The 23,819-nt window shown below is 35.5% G+C and overlaps 1 protein-coding gene across 4 annotated transcripts in view; it reads right to left on the bottom strand.

Annotated features, from left to right (window-relative positions):
- The window catches only part of Ptbp2 (polypyrimidine tract binding protein 2), a 71,954-nt gene that overhangs the window by 28,271 nt on the left and 19,864 nt on the right, over positions 1–23,819 (bottom strand). For all 4 annotated transcript variants that reach the window (XM_008833679.3, XM_008833680.3, XM_008833681.2 and 1 more), the window contains exons 3-7: positions 23,220–23,292; positions 11,656–11,828; positions 10,353–10,496; positions 3,206–3,370; positions 3,008–3,118 (exon numbers count right to left, since the gene is read on the bottom strand). In XM_008833679.3, coding sequence (XP_008831901.1) covers positions 3,008–3,118; positions 3,206–3,370; positions 10,353–10,496; positions 11,656–11,828; positions 23,220–23,292 — 666 coding nt within the window. The remainder of the gene's footprint in view (positions 1–3,007; positions 3,119–3,205; positions 3,371–10,352; positions 10,497–11,655; positions 11,829–23,219; positions 23,293–23,819) is intronic.

Below are 23,819 nucleotides of genomic sequence, written 5' to 3'. Positions count from 1 at the left end.
ATCAGTATGTGGTGACAGGCTGGTAGAAAACAGTAATAATTCTGTTTTCTGGCTAGTTAATGAGAAGACGCTAGTACCTTGTGCTATGAGACACAGGAACAGTAGGAAAAGGAAGTTGCTGAACTGAACATTTTAAATTCGAAAAGAATTCAATGGTTGGTTAAATTCCTACTCTGACATTAAGTAAAGTTCTAAGATAGAGAAACGAATAGAAGCACTAAGTATTACCAAGCTTCCTAAACAGATGATAAAGAGTTTGAAAAGAGGGAAAAAGAGCCAGAGAGGCAGGAGAATCTAGTGAGAAGTATCAGAGATCAGGAGAAAAAGAAAATTTTAAGAAAGTGGGATCCACAGCATCAAATAGTACCTAGATGTTAAGAAAGATACTGACTCAATAACACTACTGAGATTCAAATACTTTAATGACCACTGCTAACATTTTGAGGGTAATTTGGGCAAATAGGGCTGAAACCAAATTGCAGGAGATAGAGAAATAAGGAGGATCCAGAAATGTATAATAAGCAGCAAACAGCTTACTTAAGAAATCTGATTACAAATGAAAATGGAGAGGAGAGGAAGGGTGATAGATGGAAAGAAATCTAATTCTAGATGGAGCAAAATCTGAAATAAATTCATTAGACGTGAAAAAGCTTGAGCATGCTTGAAATACTGGTGAGAAGCAGTTAATACAGAAAAAAGTGACAGTGGATAAAAGGCAATGCCAAGTCTGCAGACAGCAGAGTGGGATCTGTTCTTCACTGACACTAGATGGGATTAGAAAAATACATGCCTCCTAGATACGGATGGGGATCAGATTTTACAAGAAACTACTGGAGTTCCTATCTGACTTTGCAAATGGGGTAGAGTAAGAAAAGACATGACAGAGAGAGAAATTTCTGACAGAACTACTGTAAAAAACAGAACATGCTGACTAAAGGAATGGGAGAGATTTTCCAAGGAGAGGATATACTTCTAGACGATGCCCATGAAACTTAAAATGGTTTCAAACAGATTACTTGATACTATGTAGTATCTTCTAGGTACAGCCTAGATGCAGGCATGAAGACTACAGATTACTACAATCATCAAAAGGTTTCCTAAAGATTATAAGATCAAAGGTCAAGGGAGTTTGGAAAATACTCTTTTCTTTCTCTACTAGGTGAAACGAAGGTAAGCTCTGCTACTAGAATATGTAGTTAAAGAAAATTACTACTTTTAAAATTCATTGTACAGAAATACTGTACAGAAAATATCAGTGATCATATATAAGCATTCACAAATGCTTATCTACAAATAAAAATGAAAATTAACACGTGACATAGTTGAGGTATTTTATCATACTATTAAATGTTAACTAGCGATTACTTTAGACAAGAAATACACACATAAACTATTTTCCTCCATGAGAAAACTTCACTGATCCTTTACCAAGTATTTTTCCACTGGATCAGGCTCACATGAGGAAAGGAGATTGGGGAGGAGGGGACAGATGGAATAAATAAGGAGAAAGAGCAACAAACAAAACCAAGAAGCAATCCACATCAAGAAAATATATACCATTTACAAATATCCTTGATGTGAAAAATGCCATCAAAATCATGGCTTCTAGATCAGCTCCAGTGGTAAAATCTCATATCACATTAATTTTAGGTAACTCAGTAACATACAGTATTTCCAAGGTTGGAAGGCAAGAACATGTGAATACTAATTATTTGGAGCTAAAAAAGAATTCTAACAACTGATGTCTGAAAATGAAAGCATACAAAAATAAGATTATATAACCTGAAAGTAAGTAGGTTAATACTTAAAGAAAGATGAGCTAAAGAGCTGATAAATAATTCACCTCTTTAAATCTTACAGTTGCATGGCAACCAAGAAAAGGGGGAAAGACTTCTTTTTAACATAAATGTCAGGAAAAAAATGAGACAATACCTAGTAAACATGTAACAATTATGTCATTATTACTAATGAGGCTTTTTGCCACCTAAAGCTATTTTTACCACCCCAATGAGATAATGTAGCCAGAAAGAAATCCAATAAGAAAAAAATGGTCAAAGTTTCATATAAATAATATTGATCTGGAGAAATCAATGAAGTATTACAGATCACAATTAGTATGAAAGTAAAAAATGAAAGGTAAAAAATTAAGTATGACTAAGGTAAATAGAGCTGACTCTATTGCTTTATAACAGCCAATATGAATTTTAATGGTTTAATGATAGAACAATAAGGTAATATGGCACAAGAAGTTCAACAGGATAAAAACAGAATTGGATAAACAGGATAAAAACAGAATTATATACACTGTTTTCACTGGCAGTCATGACAAGGGAAAATTTGCTTCTTCAATAGTTTCTTACCCCCCATATCTAACAATGATTTTAAAAAGAAAAAAAGATGAATAATGTGAATAAAAAAGTCAGACTAAGTGTTTAAAAAACTGTCTTGAAAGTTCTTTAAAAACAACATAAGATACAGTAAAATTACAGCTTATCAGGGCATTTGCATGACATCAGTACTGATATATTTAAACCAAACTATCATGAAATGAATTACTTTTAAAATATTTTATTTATTATTTTTATTTTATGGGTATGCACATATTGCCTGTATGTGTGCAATGCCCATGGAGGACAGAAGAGGCTGTCGGATTCCCTGGAACTGGAGTTATGGACAGTTGTTAGCTGCCATGTGAGTGCTGGGATTTGAACCTGGGTCTTCTGTAAGAAAAGTCAGTGTTCTTAAGCACTGAGCCAGCTCTCCAGCCCATGAAATGAATTACTTTTAAACTCTCAACTATAAACTACTTAAAATTGTGTACAACCAAAACATAATCCTGTCGCCTTCTTCAAATAAAAAAATTTTGTTCAAATTGAACAAAAATGTAACACACGTCTATGTTAAAGAGAACTATAGCTATGATCATTCTTAAAAATAAGCACTAAGTTACAGTAACACTACATACCAATGGAAACATACCACCATTTCACAAGAAGCTCAGACTTACTAGTTTTGCTTGTTGAGCATTTACTGGATCACCATACTGGAGCAAAGCTTGAAACTGGTTATTTTTTGTAAATGTGATTATCTTCAATACAGCACCAAACTTAGAAAATATCTGTAAAAATGTTAAAATCAAGACATTATTATCTACTATATTCTTTCTTCAATCTGTAGGCAGCCATGCAAATTATCTTAAACTTACTTGGTGAAGAACATCAAGTGTTACAGGGTAGTACATATTGTCAATAATTATTCTAAGTACTGGACTCTGGGCTGGAGTCACCGCACTCTCACTGACTGCAGTGCCACTAAGAGGTGTATTTGCTGTCTGGACAGCTGTCACAGCCTGAAGAACTGCTTGAGCACGCTGAAAATGAAAAGGTAAGTAGTTTAGTAACACACCCCTTATTCCTACGGATACTCTGTTACATCTATCTACTACCATCTCTTTGAAACTCAAGTATCCTACTATTATTTGTTTCCAAACAGTTACCTAAACTTTGGCATCAATACTGACAAAGACAGGCAATGTGATATATTTTGAAAGAATACAGTATAGTTTTTTATAACCAGAAACTGCTTCAAATAGAAACTTAAGGAGAATAGCAAAACTTTAATTTCCCATTACTCATTCTATAAAATAGGCACACGGCAACAAGGAGAAAACTTGTGATTATTCCCAAGAAGTATCATTACGCTTATTAATTCCAAAATAATCTTAACAGATGAATACTGAGGATTAAAACAAGTACTTTTCAAGCCAATACTACAAAATTTTCCAAACAGTAATTCATGTGGTTTCTGTATTAACTGTCAGATATATGAAGGGTATTTTCCACATATTTTATGGTATAGTGTATTTATTAATACACCATTAATACTGTAAAATGAATTATTATTCTATGATTAAGATGTTATCAGTCAATGATAGATCAGCAACCATAATTTACATTTTGATTTCTAAGACCTGAAATGTGATAAAATAAAATTTTAAAAAATACGGTATTTTTCAGAAATCCGCCAAATGTGCGATGACCCGAAAGACTGCCCTATTACTATTCTTATTGTGACAGATTCTCTGGTAAAGAATAAACTTGTTTTACCTAGGATTAGAAAACCATACAAGGATAAAGGAGTATTAAACATAACAGCATATGCTTTCATATTATAGTTTGACAAAAATCTTTATTTTCAGATAAATAAGAATATAAATATAGTTAAGTGATAAATGCATGGGAAGAAAAAAGTACAGAATTAAGATGCTTATGAGAACAAACAAGAGTGAGCCTCAAAAACGCAGTACACTTCATCTAAATAAATCTCATCATTTAAATGCTACTTAAGTAATAATTGAAGCATAAATTTATACATAAACTCAAGTACTCATACACCTGAATACTAATAGGGAAAATACAGCTGTAAAGACAATAAAGATTTTAAGAGCAACATTTACATTTTAAGTATTTTACACTGCAATATAGCAATATTACTTTGTAAGCATGTCCATATATATTCTTATCGACAATGACAAACATTAAACATCACAACTTAGAGAAACACTGACAGCTCTTAAAATTTTGAATGTCTTTTAAAACTTGGAATCATATAATCATGGCATAAAATTAAATCAATACAAAATGTAAAGTTTTCCCTGAAACTTTGTCACCCAAGTCTCCTTTCCTGTATCAATCTCATGCCAATATGGACTATGGTATTCTTTCAGAGAAAGCATCAGTAAGTAAAGTATATATGCATATATTAATTCCATATTTTTCCCACAATTTTATTCATTCATTGTTATCTTTATTTTCAGATTAACAATTATGCTTTCATATCAGTAACAGATGACTTCATGTTTGTTTTAATTCAAGAAGTATAGCTTGCCTCCCATACTTTAAGCTACCAAAATATGACACATCCATTGAAAAGGACCCAAAATCTGTGAGCAGAGCTCAATAAATACCACAAATTGGACATCTCTATGAAATGGTTATCCCCATTTAAAAAAAAAGGATTATCATCAGTGCTCCAGAAATTCACCATGTTTCCTCTCAGCTCTAGAAACTGAATCATATAATTTGTTTTGGTCTGGCTTCTTTCAATAAACATTACTTTATGATGCATATTCATATTTTTGCAGATATACACAGCTTGTTCATTCTTACTATCATACAGTATTCCACTATACGAATATACTGAATATACCACAACGTCTTTCACTGATGCTGAACATCTGGGTTGTTTCCAGCTTTGGGCTATTATGGAGTGGTCCATAAACTTTCTTTGACATATTCTTTGAGGTATCTATGTACATACTATCTAAACTACATAACTAGGAGTGAAATTACTAAACACAGAACATACACATGCTCAGCTTTTCAGTTTTCAAAAAGTTCTAACAATCCCATACTTATATTTATTAGTGTTTAAACTTCTCTGCATATTAACATCAACATTTGGTATCAAGTGTCTTGTCGGTTTATAGACTGTTCTTCACCATGTAGCCCAGACTACATGTAGCTCATGTAGTCCTCAAACTCATAATCTTGTAGCTTCAGTCTCCATAGTGCCAATATTACAGGTATGTGCCACCATGCCTGGCTGTATGTCATTAGTTTTAGTCTGTGTGTGTGTGTGTGTGTGTGCGCGTGCGCGTGCATGCACACTCATGTTGGTACCTTGCTGTAATCTTAGGTTGTATTAAGAGCTCTTAAGCCAAATCTAACCCACTTTCTGTAGATTAGGAAACATAATAGCTAAAGCACTATCTGAAGATATTTAAATATATTTATCTATTTTTATTTTATGTGTATGAGTGTTTTGCCCTCATTTATGTAAGTGCACCCATGTTGTGTAATGCAAGTGGACAGAAGAGGGTGTCAGATCCCCTGGAACTGGAGTTAAGGATGGTTGTTAGCAAGTACGTGGATGTTGGGATTTGAACCCAGGTCTTCTGCAAGAACAGTCAATGTTCTTAACCACTGGGCCATCTCTCCAGTCACTACCTGAAGATAGTTACAACTGGTCATGTGATGTACAGAATGAAAGAGTGACGCAGAGGCTTAGTAAAAGCACTATTCCATAAGAGGTGAGAGCGGAGCAGCACCAGTACCAAAGACTTCAGTCATAAGATACTACATTCAGTTAGAAGACCCATTATTGCTCTCAAGATAAAAATATAGGCAACAGAGGACACCAAAAGGCAAAAGTACACACAGTAGCCATGTCCAAACATTTATCTAACCAAAATAGGAAAGGACCCGATATAAGTGAGTAACCTAGTTGGATTTAAATAAATGTACTTGGCTATAACTACAGAGAAAAAAATTCAAGAGGGAAAAGAACATATACTAGTACGAGAGCTGTTGAAGTAATACAGTTAAGAGAGAGCAGTGTAATCTAAGCAACTAAAGTAGCAGGAGGGATGGAGAAAACTACATATAAGTGAGAAGATTCAAAGAATGTCGTGATTTAGTAAGTGGAAGAATTTTTATAGACACATATTCCACTTGTATATCTTCTATTATGAAATATTATTAAATGCCTGTAATTGAATATAAAAATAAAACAGATGCAAACACTGAAGAAAGGGAACACCATTTTGGCTGAGAATAATTTTACCAAATTCCTGAAACAAAAATGAATGGAACTAAATGGACCATGGACACAACAAACACATAGCAAGCGGGGAGTTACACTGGCAACAAAACACAGGAATCAGAGTAGAAACTGCCAAGTTCACGAGACAGTGTGAAAACAAAAAAGATTAACGGAAAGTCTAGTAATGAACAAGCAGCTAAAGTCTTCTTTGCCTCCTCTGATCCACCCCCTCATCACTAAAAAACAAAACTCTGTCTTAAAAGAATCAAAAGTCCTAAAGAGAGTTTTTATTGATTCAGAACAAATGGCTATCTGGCATTTAGGGAGAGAGGAGGAAGACTAAGTTACCACCCAATTTCTCATCCTAGAGAAAAGCATGTCCAAGAACAACTTAATTGTACCTTCTGAATTATGAGTTAAAATGAAGGGCAAGAAGGGAGGGTGAAATAAGATAAACTACCCCCGAGGAAGAAAGATAATTCAGAGTATACCAAATTATTATTTTTTCTTTTAATTTTATGTGTATGCGTGGTATTGCCTGCATGTAGGTAAGTGCACCCGTGTTGTGCAATGCCCACAGAGGACAGAAGAGACTGTTAGATCCCCTGGAACTGGAGTTATGGACAGTTGTCAGCTGCCATGTGGGTGCTGGAATTCAAACCCAGGTCTTCTGCAAGAACAGTCAAGTGTTCTTAAACACTGAGCCATCTCTCCAGCCCCACCAAATTATTTAAAAAAAAAAAACTGTAGGGAGTGGTGGTACACTCTTTTTATCCCAGGACTTGAGAGGCAGAGGCAGGCAGATCTCTTTGAGATGGAGGCCAGCCTTGCTACATAGCAAGTTCCAAAACAGCTGGAGCTAGCGGGAAACCCTGTCTGAAATAAATAAATAAATAAATAACAAAATAAAACTATAATAAGAATCTACAAAGAACCAGAGAGCTCTGTGACCAACTACACTGGAGAAAAAAGACAAGGTAGAAGACTGAAGAGTTTTCAAAATTACAAATTTTACTTAAAAGGTTTATTTTCAACAGAAGGAACTTGGCACTGATGATTCCCTCTGTGTGGAATCACCTAAAATGGAGTAAGTAGTTTATTCTTTAACCACCCTGAAGTTCATTTTTGTAATGTCCTCTCTGAATGGAGTTTTCACACTGGCCATCCCTATTTACCATGTAGACCAGGCTGGCCTGAACTCACAGAGATCCACCTGCCTCTGCCTCTGAAGTGCTGGAACCAAAGGCATGCTCAACAAAGACATATGTTGTTTTTATTATGGGCACATACATGTGAGTGCAGATCCCCAGGGAGGTCAGAAGAGTGAATCACATTTGCATCATTGGGAAGTGAAGTTACAGGAGGTTGTGAGTTGCCTATTATGGGTGCTGGAAACCAAACTTGGGTCACACTCTTAACCTCTGAGTCATCTCTAGCCCCAGTCATCCTATATAAAATTACACAACCCCTCCCTCATTTATGTTGTTCCTTCATACATTCTTTGCATTTGAATCTTCTTTTGGGGGTAGAGGTGTTAGGGGTTAGTTTTTTGTTTTTTGTTTTTTTGTTTTTTGTTATTGTTTTAGCTTTTTGAGACAGGGTCTCCCTGTAGCCGCAGCTGGCCTGGAACTTGCAATGTAGACCAGGCTAGCCTAAATCTCACAGAGATCTGCTTGCCTCTGCCTCTTGAGTGCTGGATTAAAGTCATGTGCCACCAAGCCCAGCACTTTTGGAATCTTTTAAAAATGAGGAGGTAAAGCATAACTCAGTGGTACAGCGCTTGATTAGCATGTTCAATCCTTAACACTACAAAAATAACATGACAATGTATTCATGCATCTCTTTTAATAAAAACAACAAATGTCATTTTAAGAACACAGTTTACTAAAGGAAATAAACTGCGGAAAGAAACACAAATAGCACCTCATCTCACCTGCACACAGAATCTCATATAATCAAACTCATAAAAGCAGAGAGAAGAGCAGTGCCAGTGGTAGAAAGGAAAGTAGAAGGATGCTGCTTTGTGAGAACAGGCTGTAGCGGTCTGTGGCACATGACGAGAACTAAAGATGTTGGTGTCTTTCAAAGTTTTAAACATTAATACCATAAAGAGATTATAAAGTATTTAAGGTGCCAGACATGTTAGTGTGACTTGATTATCCCATAAAAACATCACATTGCACTCCATAAATATATACATTATTTACCAACTGAAACAGTAATAATTACATAAATGCAAATAGTATCAAAAACAGGAAACAGATACTTCTTTTTGTATACTTAACAGTTTAGACTGCAAATACTTTTCTTGTTCAAGGGAATGAAAACTTTATGATAAAATTAAAATAAGCATGTTTGAAATGTTGGCCCTATCTTTTAGACAGAAGTTTTACCATCTGTTTTTCATAAACTATTAAAATGATTTTCACAAAGTAATGGAAATCACTAAGGAATGATTCCCCAGTAAGTTTTATGTAACAAGAAGCCATATACGTATTTTATTGAAACACTTTATTAATGAAAATAAAGTTCTGAGGCCATTACTACTAACATACTTAGGTCTAGAAAAACATTCTTAAGATATTTTAACATTAAATATTTATTTTAAAAAATATTTTATTATTTATGTATATGATTATGTTGCCTCCATGTATGCAAATGCATCTGTGTCATGTAATACCCGTGGAGGTCAGAAGAGGGAGTCAGATCCTGTGGAACTGGAGTTACAGATGAGTGTTAGTCATCATGTGGATGCCGGGAATTAAACCTGGGTCTCTGCAAGAGCAGCTAGTCCTCTTAACCACAGAGCCATCTCTCCAGCCCAATATTAAATATCTTAAATAACACCACTGTACCACAGTTCTGAAATGACAATACATTCATATATTCTTCACTCTTAGTTTTCCCCAAGAATGGATTACCACGTCTTTAGAAGAAATTTTTCATAACTAATGCATACAAAGTAATTAAAAGAGGCCCTGAAATGCATAAATTAAAAGCTTAGGCAAGAGAGCAGTATAGTTTATACTAACCAGTTCCACCTCAATAATGACTCTCACTCAGTTCTCATCCCCTCTCCCAGCTGACCTCTCTACCTCTATAAGGGACTATAGATGCTTACCACAGTGCTTTTTAATTTGTTTTGTTTCATGTTACTAGTGACTGAAATGCTAAACTACACCCTCAGCCCTGGTTTCCATATAAAAAACTAACTTCCTACAAGTTACAACAGAAATATTGGCAAAGGGTTTAAAGGAATTATGAAACTAATTTTATACTAATTTACAACACAAAATGGAAATCATAATCATGCAATAAAATGCCTTCAAGATAAGAAAATACAGAGAGAGACAATTTCTCTTGGCACATACTGTTTAAAATTTTTTCATTAATTTTTTACTTTTTTAAAATTTATTTTATATGTATGAGTGTATTGCCTGCATGTATGTGAGTACACCCATGTTGTGCAATGCCACGGAGGTCAGTTTATTTTTATGTGCAGTGTTTTTGTCTATATGTATGTAAGTGCACCCATGTCATACAATGCCCATGGAGGGCAGAAGAGGGCGTCAGAACCCTGGAACTGGAGTTACAATTGGTTGTTAGCCACCATGTAGGTGCTAGGAACTGAACCCGGGTCCTCTGCAAAAGCAGCCAGTGCTCTTAACTGCTGCGCCACCTCTCCAGTCCCTGTTTGAGATTCCTAAGATGCTCTAGGTCATTTTATTTATATATCCATACGTACTCACTTGGTTTAATGTATTATCTGTCTTTAGTTCTTTGTGATTGGAGTACTGGATGTAAATTGGTTGGTTACGAAGATGTGGTGTCACTGCAGAATAGTAGTTAACCATGGTAATAGCTGCTTCCTCTGTTGCCAGTTCCAAAAATGCCTGTAAATATGAGTACAAAAAATTGTAATACTATGACTTTAATTTGAACAATTATGAATTTTAGCTCAAACTCAACTATCTCTATAAAGCATTCTATTATTTTTTAATAAATTAGCTAGAATATAACCTTCAAGTTACATTCCCATGTTCTAATAAACAGAATCAGAAATATCTTACTTAAGGGCTGGAGAAACAGCTCTGCTGTTAAGAGCGGTTACTGCTCTTCCAGAGGACCTGTGTTCAGTTCCCAGCACCCAAGTCAGACAGCTCACAACTGCCTGCATCTCCAACTCCAAGGAATCTGATGACTCTATCCTCTGGCCTCTGCAGGCATCTACACTTCTGTGCACATACCCACATACACATATATAAAATTAAAAATTCTTAGAAACATTTTACCGCATTTTAAATACATAATTAAGGCTATCCTAACCCTTTTTAAAAACTTATTATTATGCTTTAAATTGATGTGTTATGTGTACATGCTTGCTTATCTGTATGTGAACTACCTGCATGCCCAGTGCCTGTGGAGGCCAGAAGAGGGCACTAAATCCCCTGGAACTGTGGAGTTACACGCTGTTGTATGACAGCTGATATAGGTGGTAGGAACCAAACACAAGTCCTCTGCAAGAGTAAGTACTCCTAACCACTGTGCCATCTCTCCAGTCCCCATAACACCCTCTGAGTACACACTACTACTGTGTTCCACCTATGGTTTACTATACCCCCAAATCTATTTCCTTAACAAAAGCTAGAGAAAATTTCAAGAGTATAATGGAAAAAAAATTAAAACTGCCAAATTAGCTATAATATTAACTATATTCTACAAAATGTTGTTTTACAAATTCTTCTAAATATTATCATTAAAATTTTAAGGAAAAAAATGTCATGTTTAATATTCCCGGTTCCTAATGTTGTATCTATAATTAATGAATACCCAAAATTAAAGACTGCTTTCTGCTAATGCTACCAGAGACAAACTCTCATGGATAAGCTGAAGCATTAGATGCTACAGTGCCCCTAATTGACTTCTGCTATTACAAAAAACACAGAACAAGACTTCTTTTGTAATTATCAACTCTTTTACTAGGCAACAGTTAATTCACACATACTGTATGGTGTGAGGTTTAACATGCTAGAAATTTTGATAGACGTATACCTGGTTTTTTCCTTTCAGCATAAGAATGTTAGTCACTTTACCAAAAGGTAAACCTAATGCAATAACTTCTGTTTCAGTCACTTCACCAGGTAATTTTCGAATATGAAGTACACGAGAGGGAGCACCATCCATTTTATCTTCTCCTTTAAATTTCTTGCTGTCATTTCCATTGGCTGAAAGACATTTAAAAATAGTCTTATATATTAGTAAGACAAAAGTACATTGATTTTTTCCCCTTATTTGTATTTTAAAAAGTTAAAAATAACTGAAACAGGTGTATAAAAACGTTAAAAATAACTTTGAAACAGGTGAATAAACCTGAATTCTTGAAAATTAAAATTAGCTTTCAAAAGAATGGAGAAAATCATAAAAATTATCAATCAGTTAAAATCACTGTTAAGCAATATTTCTGAAGCATATATATACACAGACTAATAAGTGGTTAGCAAAAATATTAAAATTCAATTTCAAAAAGAGACTGTTCAATGACTAATGAACATAATTTTATTACTACCAAATTACTTAAACACAGCAGGTTCCCCCTTATCCACAGGGTTACATTCCAAGACCCCCAATGTATACATAAAGACCACAGATAAAACTAAGCACTACAGTCTCTTTTATTGTATACATACACACCAACAATAAAGTTTAATTTATATTAGGCACAGAAAAGATTACTAAGAATTAATGATGAAACAGAACAATAATAACATAATAAAACAAGTTTGCACTTTCAGATCATTAAGGTAAACTGATACATTTCAATAAATATTTGTCTTCATTCCAAAGTTCAATGAAAAAATAAAATTCTGTAATTAAAGATGCCTAGAGATAATATTTCATGCAGAACTGTTTAAACTCGATTTTACTACATATCTGAGCAGTTGGTCATAATTTACTAGATATTCAAGGATATTTCTAAGATTCCAACTAAAATAAAAATACTTACACAGTCAAATGTATTCATGAATACTCCATTTTATATAAAAATTAAGTACTTTATGACTCTCCCAAAACATTCTTACCAAGTTCCATAAAACTCTAAAGTCATCCTGATCTTTTAAAAGTTTCAAACTTCACTCATATTGATTCTATTCTTGTGTGTGTGTGTGTGTGTGTGTCCATGTGTCCACTTGTGCCTGAGTGTAAGTATACCCATGTGGAGCCCAGATTTGAACACTGGTGTCTTCCTCTGTTGCTCTTTGCCTTACTTCTTGAAACAAGGTTTCTCACTGAACCTGGAGCTCACCATTTGGGTTGATCAGCAAGCCCCAGGGATCTGCCTGTACCCCCACCCATCCAAGCACTGGGTTTATACATGTGCACCATCATGCCCGGCTTAATACATGGGGGCTGGGGACTGAAACTCAGATCATGCTTGTGTAGCAAGCACTTTACTGAGCCATCCTCCTAGTGCTTATATTGATTCTTTAAACACTTGAGTATCAAGAATGTGTTTGTCATTGTTACAGCCTATAGAAATACCACAGTAAAGAAAATTTCTTATGCTCTTTAGTCTAGTTTAAGAGATGAACAAACTAGTGCATGAACCAGAGATTTCTCACAATGTTAAAATGCTATGAAGAAAGACTGAGGTGATTTAGAAATAAGTGATTTTGCTGATAACTAGATAGGAGTGTTAGTGATGATTTTTTTAGATGACCATAGAAGGTAATTCTGGAAGAGGTGAAGGTGATAGTTATTTGACAAGCTACAAAGAAGTCGTATTTTACTCTAAGTTCCACTGGATTAATAATTCCCTTACACTGCCTTTGTATACAAAATATGGGCTCTAGCTCTTAAACACATTATCCTCAAAACCTTGGCTGATATGTTCTTTAATCCTCTAGAAATATTGAAAAACTTTAAGAGGGCTTCTTTCATTCTGCCCCTTCTATTCTCCTCTTTTCATTACAAAGGCAGGTTTGTGGGTGCACAGGAGCTTTCTAGTTTGTGGTACACTAAGAAAACCACAACTTGAACCTGTAAGCTCAATCAGAGAATCAAAAACTTATACACACACACACATACACACACACACACACACACACACCTTAAAATATGTAATTGTCACACATAATCCTTGGTATTAGAACAAGGCCCCCTTTTTTGGACAAAGTGGCCTTAAGAACAGAAGTCTGATAGTTTCAAACTGTCAACTCATTTCATTAGTTTGTCTAACTAACAAGGACAAATACTTCATAATCCAAGGCCTATGAGTTCTGGTTTCAAAGTACTGACAACAGTACTTTCTCCTACATTAGTTTTTTGTTTTGTTTTGTTTTGTTTTTTCTGGCAGAAAGGCAAGGGTGGAAAAGAAACACAATAAAGGATTCTACCAGCCAGATGTAATGGTGCAAATGTGTGATCTCAGCCCTTAAATGGTGACGGTAAGATGATTCTGAGTTGGAGGCCAGCCTGGGTTACATAGAGAGTTCAAGGCCAGCTTGAGCTACACAGTGAAACCCTGTCTCTTGCCTGGATTTGATCCTCACTATTGCAAAAACCAAAGATACTACCCTTCATTTTATCTGTAAGAGTTAAGACTTCCCGTTTCAAATGATTTTTGCCACAAATCACCCAAATCAAAAGTCTGCCTAACCCTATTAAGAGCTCACTGTTTTTGATATTATGTTCGTTATTTTCCGGACAGTGGATGGCAGGCATCAGAAGAGAAGCTGAATAACATATGACGGTTGAAGACTCTGGGCTGCCAAAGAACAACATAAAGATTTGGGTTTCTTGAAATAACACAGAAAAGCATTCATTTCTTTGTATTAATGTTTTTTGTATTTTATTATTTTTATTTTAGGTGTATGAGTGTAGTGCCTGAATTTGTATAAGTGCACCCGTGTCATACCGTGCCCATTGAGGTCAGAAGAAGGCATCAAATTTCCCTGAAACTAGAGTCATGGATGGTTGTGAGCCACCATGTGGGCTCTGGGAATTGAACCCGGATCTCTGCAAGACCAGTCAGTGCTCTTAACCACTGAGTCATCTCTCTAGCCCCTGTATTAATATTTAATATTCACTGCAAATTATTTACAGGCCAGGAAATTTACAACTCAAAGCTTGCTGCTACCATGATTTACCAATCGCACTTGTATGTAAAAAAAAATTAGATATCAATGTCTGACCACTACTAAGTGAAGACAGAAGTAGCAGAAAAAGAACTGCAACTCTGGGAATAGGACCCCATAGCCTGCTTATAACCACTACATTACAGAAGCATCGCAGATACAAACTTCACACTACACACTAATAGCTTAGAACTTTCCTTTTCTCACAAAGACTAAGCCAGCTAACACACTATCATCGAAATTCATATATTCTCTTCATACTCCAAGAGCTGTTAGTTAACAGCTTCAGAAGGACAGTTCATTAAACACTCATATCTTGTTATGAAACTTTAGATAACTGCTACTACGGAAGAACACCTTGGAACCTCCCTATGACTTTTTCGTTTTCATCCCCCTGATTAAAGCCCAGGAACTTTTGCTTGGGTATATAAAGCTAATAATATTTCAAATAATTTTAGGTTTTTATGTGACTTGATAAGGCATGTAATAATACATAGAAGTTGCATATACTTTATAAAAATCTTTTCCCAAAAATGTTTAATAATTTTTTATTCATTTGTAGATGTGTCATCAGGTTAAGCATGTCACGGAGCACACATGGAAGACCAGGTAACTTGAAGGAGTCGGTTCTCTCCTATTATGAGGGTCCCTAAGGAAACAAATTCATCACCAAGCTTGACAGCAAGTGCCTCTACTTGCTGAACCCCCTCAGCAGTCCTAGAAATATTTTAAGTACAGCATATTACTCGGTTCTAAAGCATTTTGCTCAGAGACAGTTTCTACTTACAAAATCCAAACAAATGAAACTTAGAAACAACTTCAACTTGAACATTTCTCTTTCAAAGTCAAAATTGGTTTCCTAATCCATTTCTAACACGAACATCTTGATAGGTAAGGAGTGATCTCATGGAAGAACCATGTGGCTTTGGTTTGTATGAGCATTACCTTCTGTTTGAATCTACCACTTTTCTGTTTTTTGATGTCTTTGGGGGGGGGGTTGTAACTTTTATTTTTATTTTTCCTCCTGAGTCAGGGTCTTACTATGCAGGCTTGGCTGACCTGACTTGTAAATCACTATATAGTCCAGGTTGGCCTAGAACTCACAAAGATCTGCCTGTCACTGCCTCCTGAGTGCTGGGATAAAGGCAGACACACACACACACACACCCAGCCCTATAACTTTTCTTGACTAACCTTTGGTCCCCACTGGGGACCATCCACCACTGACTGAAGAACTATCAACCCTCCCTTACTGGATCTCTGTTTTCATGGCTCTCCTAACAATTTCTACTTTGATTTTCTTACTTCCCTGACTCATTTAATATCTGCTTAGGACCTTTTGCTTAGTTATTCCCAAAGTCTGTTGTAGTTTCCAAACCTATTATGGTAAAGGTCCTTTCTATCTTTATTTGTTCATTATAAATATTTCAACACCTGAGTCTCAACAATCATCTCTTATAAGCCCCATCCAACATACCATCAATTCCACACAAATACCAGGTGAAACTCTTCAGAACTTTATATATTTCACCTGTACATTTTTTTTTATACACTGGAAAGCCTATTTCCTTTTACACACATTTTGAGTTGTATCCAACAAATTCGGATTAGATTTTCATTTTAATCCCAATCATCACAAATTTTCCCCGTGTGATAGCTTTAATTCATGAACTGTTTAGCATTGTGTAGTTCAACTTTTAAAGTTACTATTTGGTTCTTCTCTAGATCATTTCCATTTCTATTTCTAATTTAACTTCATTAGAATCACGGAAATCTGAACTTTCAATCACTGTAAATTTACTGAGTTATTTCCTAGTCCAAAATATACTGTATCATGATGAATATCCTATATATACTTAAAGGTTATTTTGTAGTTACTACATGTAATTTTATTCATGTATGTTAAGGTGACAGAGCCATTGGTCAAATTCCATTGTACGCCTTTATTTAGGGAGTACTATGGTTAATCTTCATTGTCAACTTGACTGGATTGAGAATCACCATGGGAACGTACCTCTGGGTATCTACTAGGGTTTTTCCAAAAAGGTTTAACTGAAAAGACTCATGCAAATGGCTGGGGGGGGGGGGCTATCCCACAGGCTGGAGCCCAAAATGAATGAAAAGAGAAAATAAGCCAAGCACCAGATGATCACTGGTCACTCTCTGCTTCCTAACTGCTGACCCAATGTGACCAGCTACCTATCACAAGACCCTGTCACCATTTCTTCCCTGCCATAGTAAACTATATGACTTCTTAAAATGTAAGCTAAAGCACCCTTCCTCCCTTAAGTAATAAATGGGGGGAGGGGAGGCAACTGTCCTATCACGTATTATGAGAAATGCTTTAAAAAATTCACACGATTGTGAATTTCTCTTCCTCTCTATGACTGCATCATATTTTCATGTGCCTTGAAGTTGTTCCTGACACACAAATTAAGGAATATTAGGTTTTCTGATAAATTGTTTCAGCCTTATGAAATATGCTTTTGTGTATACACTAGTTCTTAACCATATCATGTTGATATAATCAAGCTTTCTTATGTTTTGTTTGCAGGGAAAATAACTTCCCATTCTTTTACTTTTAACCATTGTGTTTCAGACTCTAGCACAGCATAATTCTTCTTTTTAAATCTAGTATAATCACTAACTTTTAGACTACACAGTCCACTATTTTCCAAAATAAATGTAATATAAATCACACAAATTTAGATTCACAGAAAAATTCAGAAGACATATTTTTTTCATATGCCCTCTTCCCCTATTAAGTGCATACACTCTCCCTGAGTGTCAATGTTCTCTAGCAGAGAAATGTATTTGTCATATTCTATGGTTTTGATTCTTGGTATCACATATTTAATTTTGACAAATATATGATGATGTACCCACCATTATAGTATCATACACAGTGTTTTCTTTGCTCTAAAAATCTTCTGTATTACGCCCTACCTCCCCCAACCTCCTACCTCTACAACTACTGTTACACTGTTTTTATTTACTGCCTCATAGTTTTGCCTTTTCCAGAATGTCCACATAGTTAGAGTGATATGATCAGTAGACTTTAGACTGTCTTCTTTCCGTTAGTAATATGCACTTCAAGTTCTTCCATGTTTTTTCTTGGCTCGATAGTTTACCTCTTTTTAATCCTTGGTAAAATTGCATGTTCTGAATGTATCACAGTTTGTTTATCTATTTACCTAATGAAAGACATCTCAGTTGCTTCCAAGTTTGCTATCAACATTTGCGTGCAGATTTTTTGTTTGTTTTCTAGACGTGTTTTCAATTTCTCTGAATAAATACCAAAGACAACAACTGCTGTACTGCATGTTAAGAGTAAGTATAGTTTTAAAAGAAAACACCAAATGGACTTCTCAAACAGTGGTTATCATTTAGCATTCCTACCAGCAATAAATGACAGTTCCTATTGGTCTACCACAGCAGCAACATTTGGTATGAGCAATGGTCTGATTTTTGGTCACGATAGTGTATGAACACACACAGCGTACCACTGGACCCATAATGGCATCTGTATAATCTATGAAACCACAAGAGTACCATTTACCCTCTAGAAAAGTAGGTTACTTGTATGTGGGTTCAACCATGAATTAAAAATATTTGAGAAAATTCCAGAGTAAACTTGAATAGTCAACATGTCAAGTACTACCCTCAATCCATGCAAATGAGATGATGTGCAACAATGAGATATTATGAGTAATGAACACATGATATAAAAGTACACAAAAAGGTAAACACTGTGCAATTTTACACAAAGACTGAGGACTCAAAGACTTTGGCTTGTTGGGAAAAGGGGGAAACATCCTACAAGCAATCCTCTATGGACCATCATTCCTCTAATCTCCTTGTGCTCTTGCCACTCCACTCTCAATGCCCTTTTCCACCTTCAATTAAGATTTCCTAGAGTTTTATAAGAATAAAATCATATAAAACACACCTTTTTAATCTGTCTTTTATACAATGTAACTTGGAAATTCATCTGTGCTATTATGTCAATAACCCACACTACAAAGCTGAGCAGTACTGAATTGTACAAACCAGCACAAGATGTCAAAACAGGAATTTATTTATCCATTTATCAGCTGATGGACATGTGGATTTTATCGGGCTTGGTTACTATTAAGTTACTCAACACAAGTTTTTTTTTTTTTTTTTTTTTTTTTTTTTTTTTGGTCTTTTTGAGACAGGTTCTCCCTATAGCCCCAGCTGTCCTGGAACTCACTATGTAGACCAGGCTGGCCTTGAACTCAGAGATCTGCCTACCTCTGCCTCCCGAGTGCTGGGATTAGAGTGCTGGGATTAAAGGCATGAGCCACCATGCCCAGCTGTTTCTTTTTTAAAGAACTTCATTACTCTTGTATAAATGCCTAGGGGGAGAAAACAACATCTTATAGTGGGGTGGTATTTAACTTTTTAAGGAACTGACAAATCAAAAAATCAACCTCAACAAAACAAGAAACTGTCTTTCTGCTGGCTAGTTCAATGCCAGAAGGTACTAAACAAGGGGGGACATCAATATTCTCACCCAGCACTGGACCCTGCGTGCTGTAATACTGATCTGCCAAGCAAGATGTGCCCCCTTGTGCATTAGTGGCATTATGGAGGTAACCAACCACTTTCTGCCTGGATTGTGAGGCTTGTGAGGATTTCATGCTTGGTACTAATAAACCTAGTCTAAAGCTTGTGACTGGGGAGATCATAGGCCCCAGGGGGAAATCTATTATTATACCAAATGTTCCCACTGTCAAACTACTTCCTAAATATTTGTTAATGCAGCATACTATGTGATGCCACATTACAGCAATGCTTAAATAATAATAGCCTGATTGCCTGACTCTTAGCATCTATTTTAGCCAAGAGGGACCTGAAATGCTTTGAGAATCTGTTCTCTGAGAATCCTCTCAGAAGCCAGGCATGGTAGCACATATCTTGAATCTGACCACTTGGGAGGCAGAGACAGGCAGACAAACCTCTGTGAGCTCAAGGCCAGGCCAACTGGGACTACAGAGAGACCCTGTCTCAAAAACACAAAAACAAACAGAATTCTCTTAGAACTGTATTCTCAAACAAGGGCTTTCCTCTCTCTTTTACTGAAACAGTATATCCAGCATGAAATGGGGAAAGAAAAGAACTGTCCTATCAGATTATGTCCCTCCTGACCCCTATTGACTGAGGATAGCACGCATTCAACCACAAACAGATGTTATCAATTTAATCCCATCTATTGCTTGCAGCACAAACGGGATAATCTGTTGCTTCCAACAAATCTCACTCTAAGCAGCATTTGCTATACAAAACACACACACACGCACACACATACACGCACACACAGCACATGCACACATTCATACATTGTTCTGGGTCAAGGGGAAGGAAAGGCCCAAAAGGGATTAAGGCCATGTCTCAGGTTACAAGAGGAACACAAGGCTCAGTGAGCTTATCTACATTAAAAACAATATAAGATAAGATTAACCTTTTGGTTGCAAAGTTAAGTAAATGTCATTTCTCCAGAACATGTCCACATTGCAAAAGTCATTCCCATAAGAACAAAAAAGGGGGGAAAAAAGGTAATCTTGCATTTTAATGTGAGCTGTTTGTATAATCTGTGATCTCTTAAATGTCTTTTGCCTGGGTGTTTTAAGTATCTGTGCTTTATTGTTGTTTTCAATATATTGGCTACTATGTGCCTATGTGCCAAAGCTTGTGTTTGTTTTTAAAACTGACCCAAAAAGTATTATGGGTGCTTACTGTGCTTAGAACTGTATGGGCATGTTTTTTTTCCATAAATCTTTGTTTTCAGGAATTCCTATGTCAAGTATACATATAGACACATATATGTGTGCATGTATATATGAAACATTTTTTGCTCCATTCTATATACTCTACAGAACTCCATATATGTGTGTGCACATGTGCATACTAGATTGTTTGCTTGATATTCCATTGATATGTTTTTTTCTTTGGTGGACTTAATAAACTACCTCCATTTTATGAAAGGTTATTAAGCATCTCTCTGCTGTTAATACTAAGCGGCAAAATTTTCATTTTCTTTCGATACTGTTTTTCAGTCAGAATATTTTTATGCTTTCTTTCTGGTTCTTTATCTCAACACATTCCACCACTTGTTCAGCTATTATATCAACATTCCCTTTAAAGTTTAAAAATGTTTACAGTCATTACCTAGTAATTAAATTATGTTGGGCCATTTTAGATGTCTTCTCCTATTAAATGCTTGTTTCTCTAGTTCAGTCATTTTTCTCCTTCACATGACATAATGTTATTGAAGGTGACTGATATTACAGATGACAGTTTTAGGAAAACTGAACCCTACTGTCTTCCTTAAGGGGCTGTTGTTTTGTTTCACAGGCAACTAAATTACAGATGAAGCCTTCTGTCAACTAAATTACAGATGAAGACATTCTGTTGTCACCTTAGACTTTCAGTTTCTTAGATGAATGGCACTTACTACAGAACATGATTCTATTAAAAGACCAGAGTTTTCTATAATCTGAATTTAAGCTGGAGGTACTCTGGAAGATGTCTACATTCTAATTTCCTAGAACTCCAATGTCTCAGAATACTGTTAAGCTCATGGAATCACCACGTAGCTCTCAGCCCTACAGTAAGCCAATTTCTGACAGATACTGCCAAGTCTCCACCTACACAAAGCCAGTCTAGGTAGTATCCAGAATTCTGATGTGAATCTCTACAGCAAACTCTGCTTCTTGACATAATTGTCTATACAACTTCCTTTCATCCAAGACCCTTGCTTCCAAATTCCAGATGTTTAGAATTAAGGTATGAGTTTCTTTGGTCCAGTGAAGTCTCTATGCTTTCCTTCTGTGTGCTTCAGCAGTAAGATATGCCACACCAGAGTGTTCATGAGACTCACCTCAAGTGTTTTGCTTCACTCAAGGATAATGAGCTTATACTTTCTCTTCATCAACTGCAAACAGCAGCTGTCTTGTCTTTTATTCAACTTAGTCTGTGAATTAGGTTTGGGAGAAGACTGGATAAAGGGGCAAGACTACTACAGCTATTCACTTACAGCCTTGAATATTAATTTTTAAAACTTTTCATGTATTAATTACTAAATAGTAATAAATAAATGAATAAATAAATAAATAAATAGTATAAATAAATGAAACTGACAAAACAGAGTTGCGGACATTTGAATCTCCTTGTTCATTTACACATGACACTTTTATCAGAATCATGACCTGTGATTTTATTCTGTAATCACTACAAAGAAAATACGTGCTGAAAAACTCACCTTCACATCATTCTGACTCCATCTAGCAAATACTTTATTATACACTTTTAGTTAACTGAAATGCCAGGATTAGCCAAACAGTGACTAACTGAAAGAAGTAAGTTTATTTTAGCCTCTTTATAATCTTTATATAAAAAAAGAAATGGGTCTCAGGAAAATAAATGTGAAATGCAGAATTTTAAAGTAAATTCATCCATATGCAAAATAATAGTATTATCAGTCATAAAACTAAAGTCTAAAAATTGATCTGCATTTCTTTTTTTTGGTCTTTTTGAAACAGGGTCTCCCTGTAGCCTCAGCTGGCCTAGAACTCGCTACATAAACCAAGCTGGCCTCAAGATCCTCCTGCTCTGCCTCCTGAGTGCTAGGATTAAAGGAGTACACCACCCCACCCGGCTGATCTACTTTTTTTTGACAGACATCAGATACTATTTCAGACTTACACAAGAAAAACTCTAGCTGTAGAGATTAAATAAATCATCTCTGACTTGCATGAAAATAACATATGAAAAGTAAATAATCATTAGAGCAAAGAAAAGATGAAAAAACTACTCAAGAAAAGTATATAGTTGGAAGCTTTTTTATATACAGTATAGACAATAGGGTTTATGGTATAAAAAAATACTTAAAGATAGGTGACACACAAAAAAATAACAAAAAAAGCAAAAGGAGGGACATGAGAAAGGGTTATAGATACATGAAGAGAGATTACAGGTTTAGAGAAGTAAATGCAGCATCTGGGGTAATGGATAAGGCCACAACCTGTTTATCACTACACAGTATATTTAAAGAAAGTCAAACTGTAGCACCTAAGTATGTAGAATTTCAGTAATACTCAAAAACAGTAACAATTTAAAATTTAAAAATTTAAAATTTAAAAAGTTAAAATTAAGTTTTTAAATAAGAAATTAAGTACACAGTCAAAACAACAAAGAAAAAAGTTTTAGGACTGGGGAATGACTCAGTGATAATAGCTTCCCTAGCATATGTAAGAACTTGAGCTCAGCCCTAGTAACACAAAAATACATTATACATAATAAACAAAACAAGACAAATGCTACTAGCCTACACATATCACCAATTTCTAGTTTCAACAGTTATTAAAACCCAAAGATATACTGGTATAACCTAGTTTTAGCTCTAACATTCTGCCCTATGAAATGGGAAATGACAGCTGCTAAGACAGTAACACTCACCTGTAACTACCATGCCACTCATATTAGAGTTGGGACTGAGAACACTGCCTGAGAGTAGTTCGTCAGATCCTCTCTAGAAAAGCAAAAACAAATTAGATTAAGACAATTAAAAACAGTGACATGAAAGCTTTTATCTGTAACTTTTCAGCAAGAGGATAGATGCACACACTGGCAACAGTGAAGAGTAGACTTCGTCCCTCTGCTCTTCCCTTTGTACCATCTATGACACTCTTTCTGCATAAGCAAGTGTTCCCTTTCTTTGTTCTCCCCAAGTCCAAATGAGGATAAATGGGGAGCTGCACAGTACCATAGCCAAAATTAAAACACCAGCAACTATAACATTGAAAATAACAGCAAAATCTGAGGAACAAGAAATTTCTTTCTGCAAAAATAAGAGAGTGACTCATATCTTAAAATCCTATAGGGAAAGGTTACAAATGCTTATGTCTAGAAACTACACAGTTGTTCAAAACAGCCACTGATGTTTTAGCTATCTTGAAAATATCTTTATTTTATAAAATATGAATAGACTGCCATTTAAACTACCTAAATTAACTGTTTTGCCCTTTTAAGGATGTGTATCTTTATACAGATGGGTAT

Source organism: Nannospalax galili, unplaced genomic scaffold, assembly GCF_000622305.1.
Source record: "Nannospalax galili isolate Female #2095 unplaced genomic scaffold, S.galili_v1.0 scaffold255, whole genome shotgun sequence".
NCBI lineage: Eukaryota > Metazoa > Chordata > Mammalia > Rodentia > Spalacidae > Nannospalax > Nannospalax galili.
This window is presented reverse-complemented; position numbering and strand designations above follow the sequence as displayed.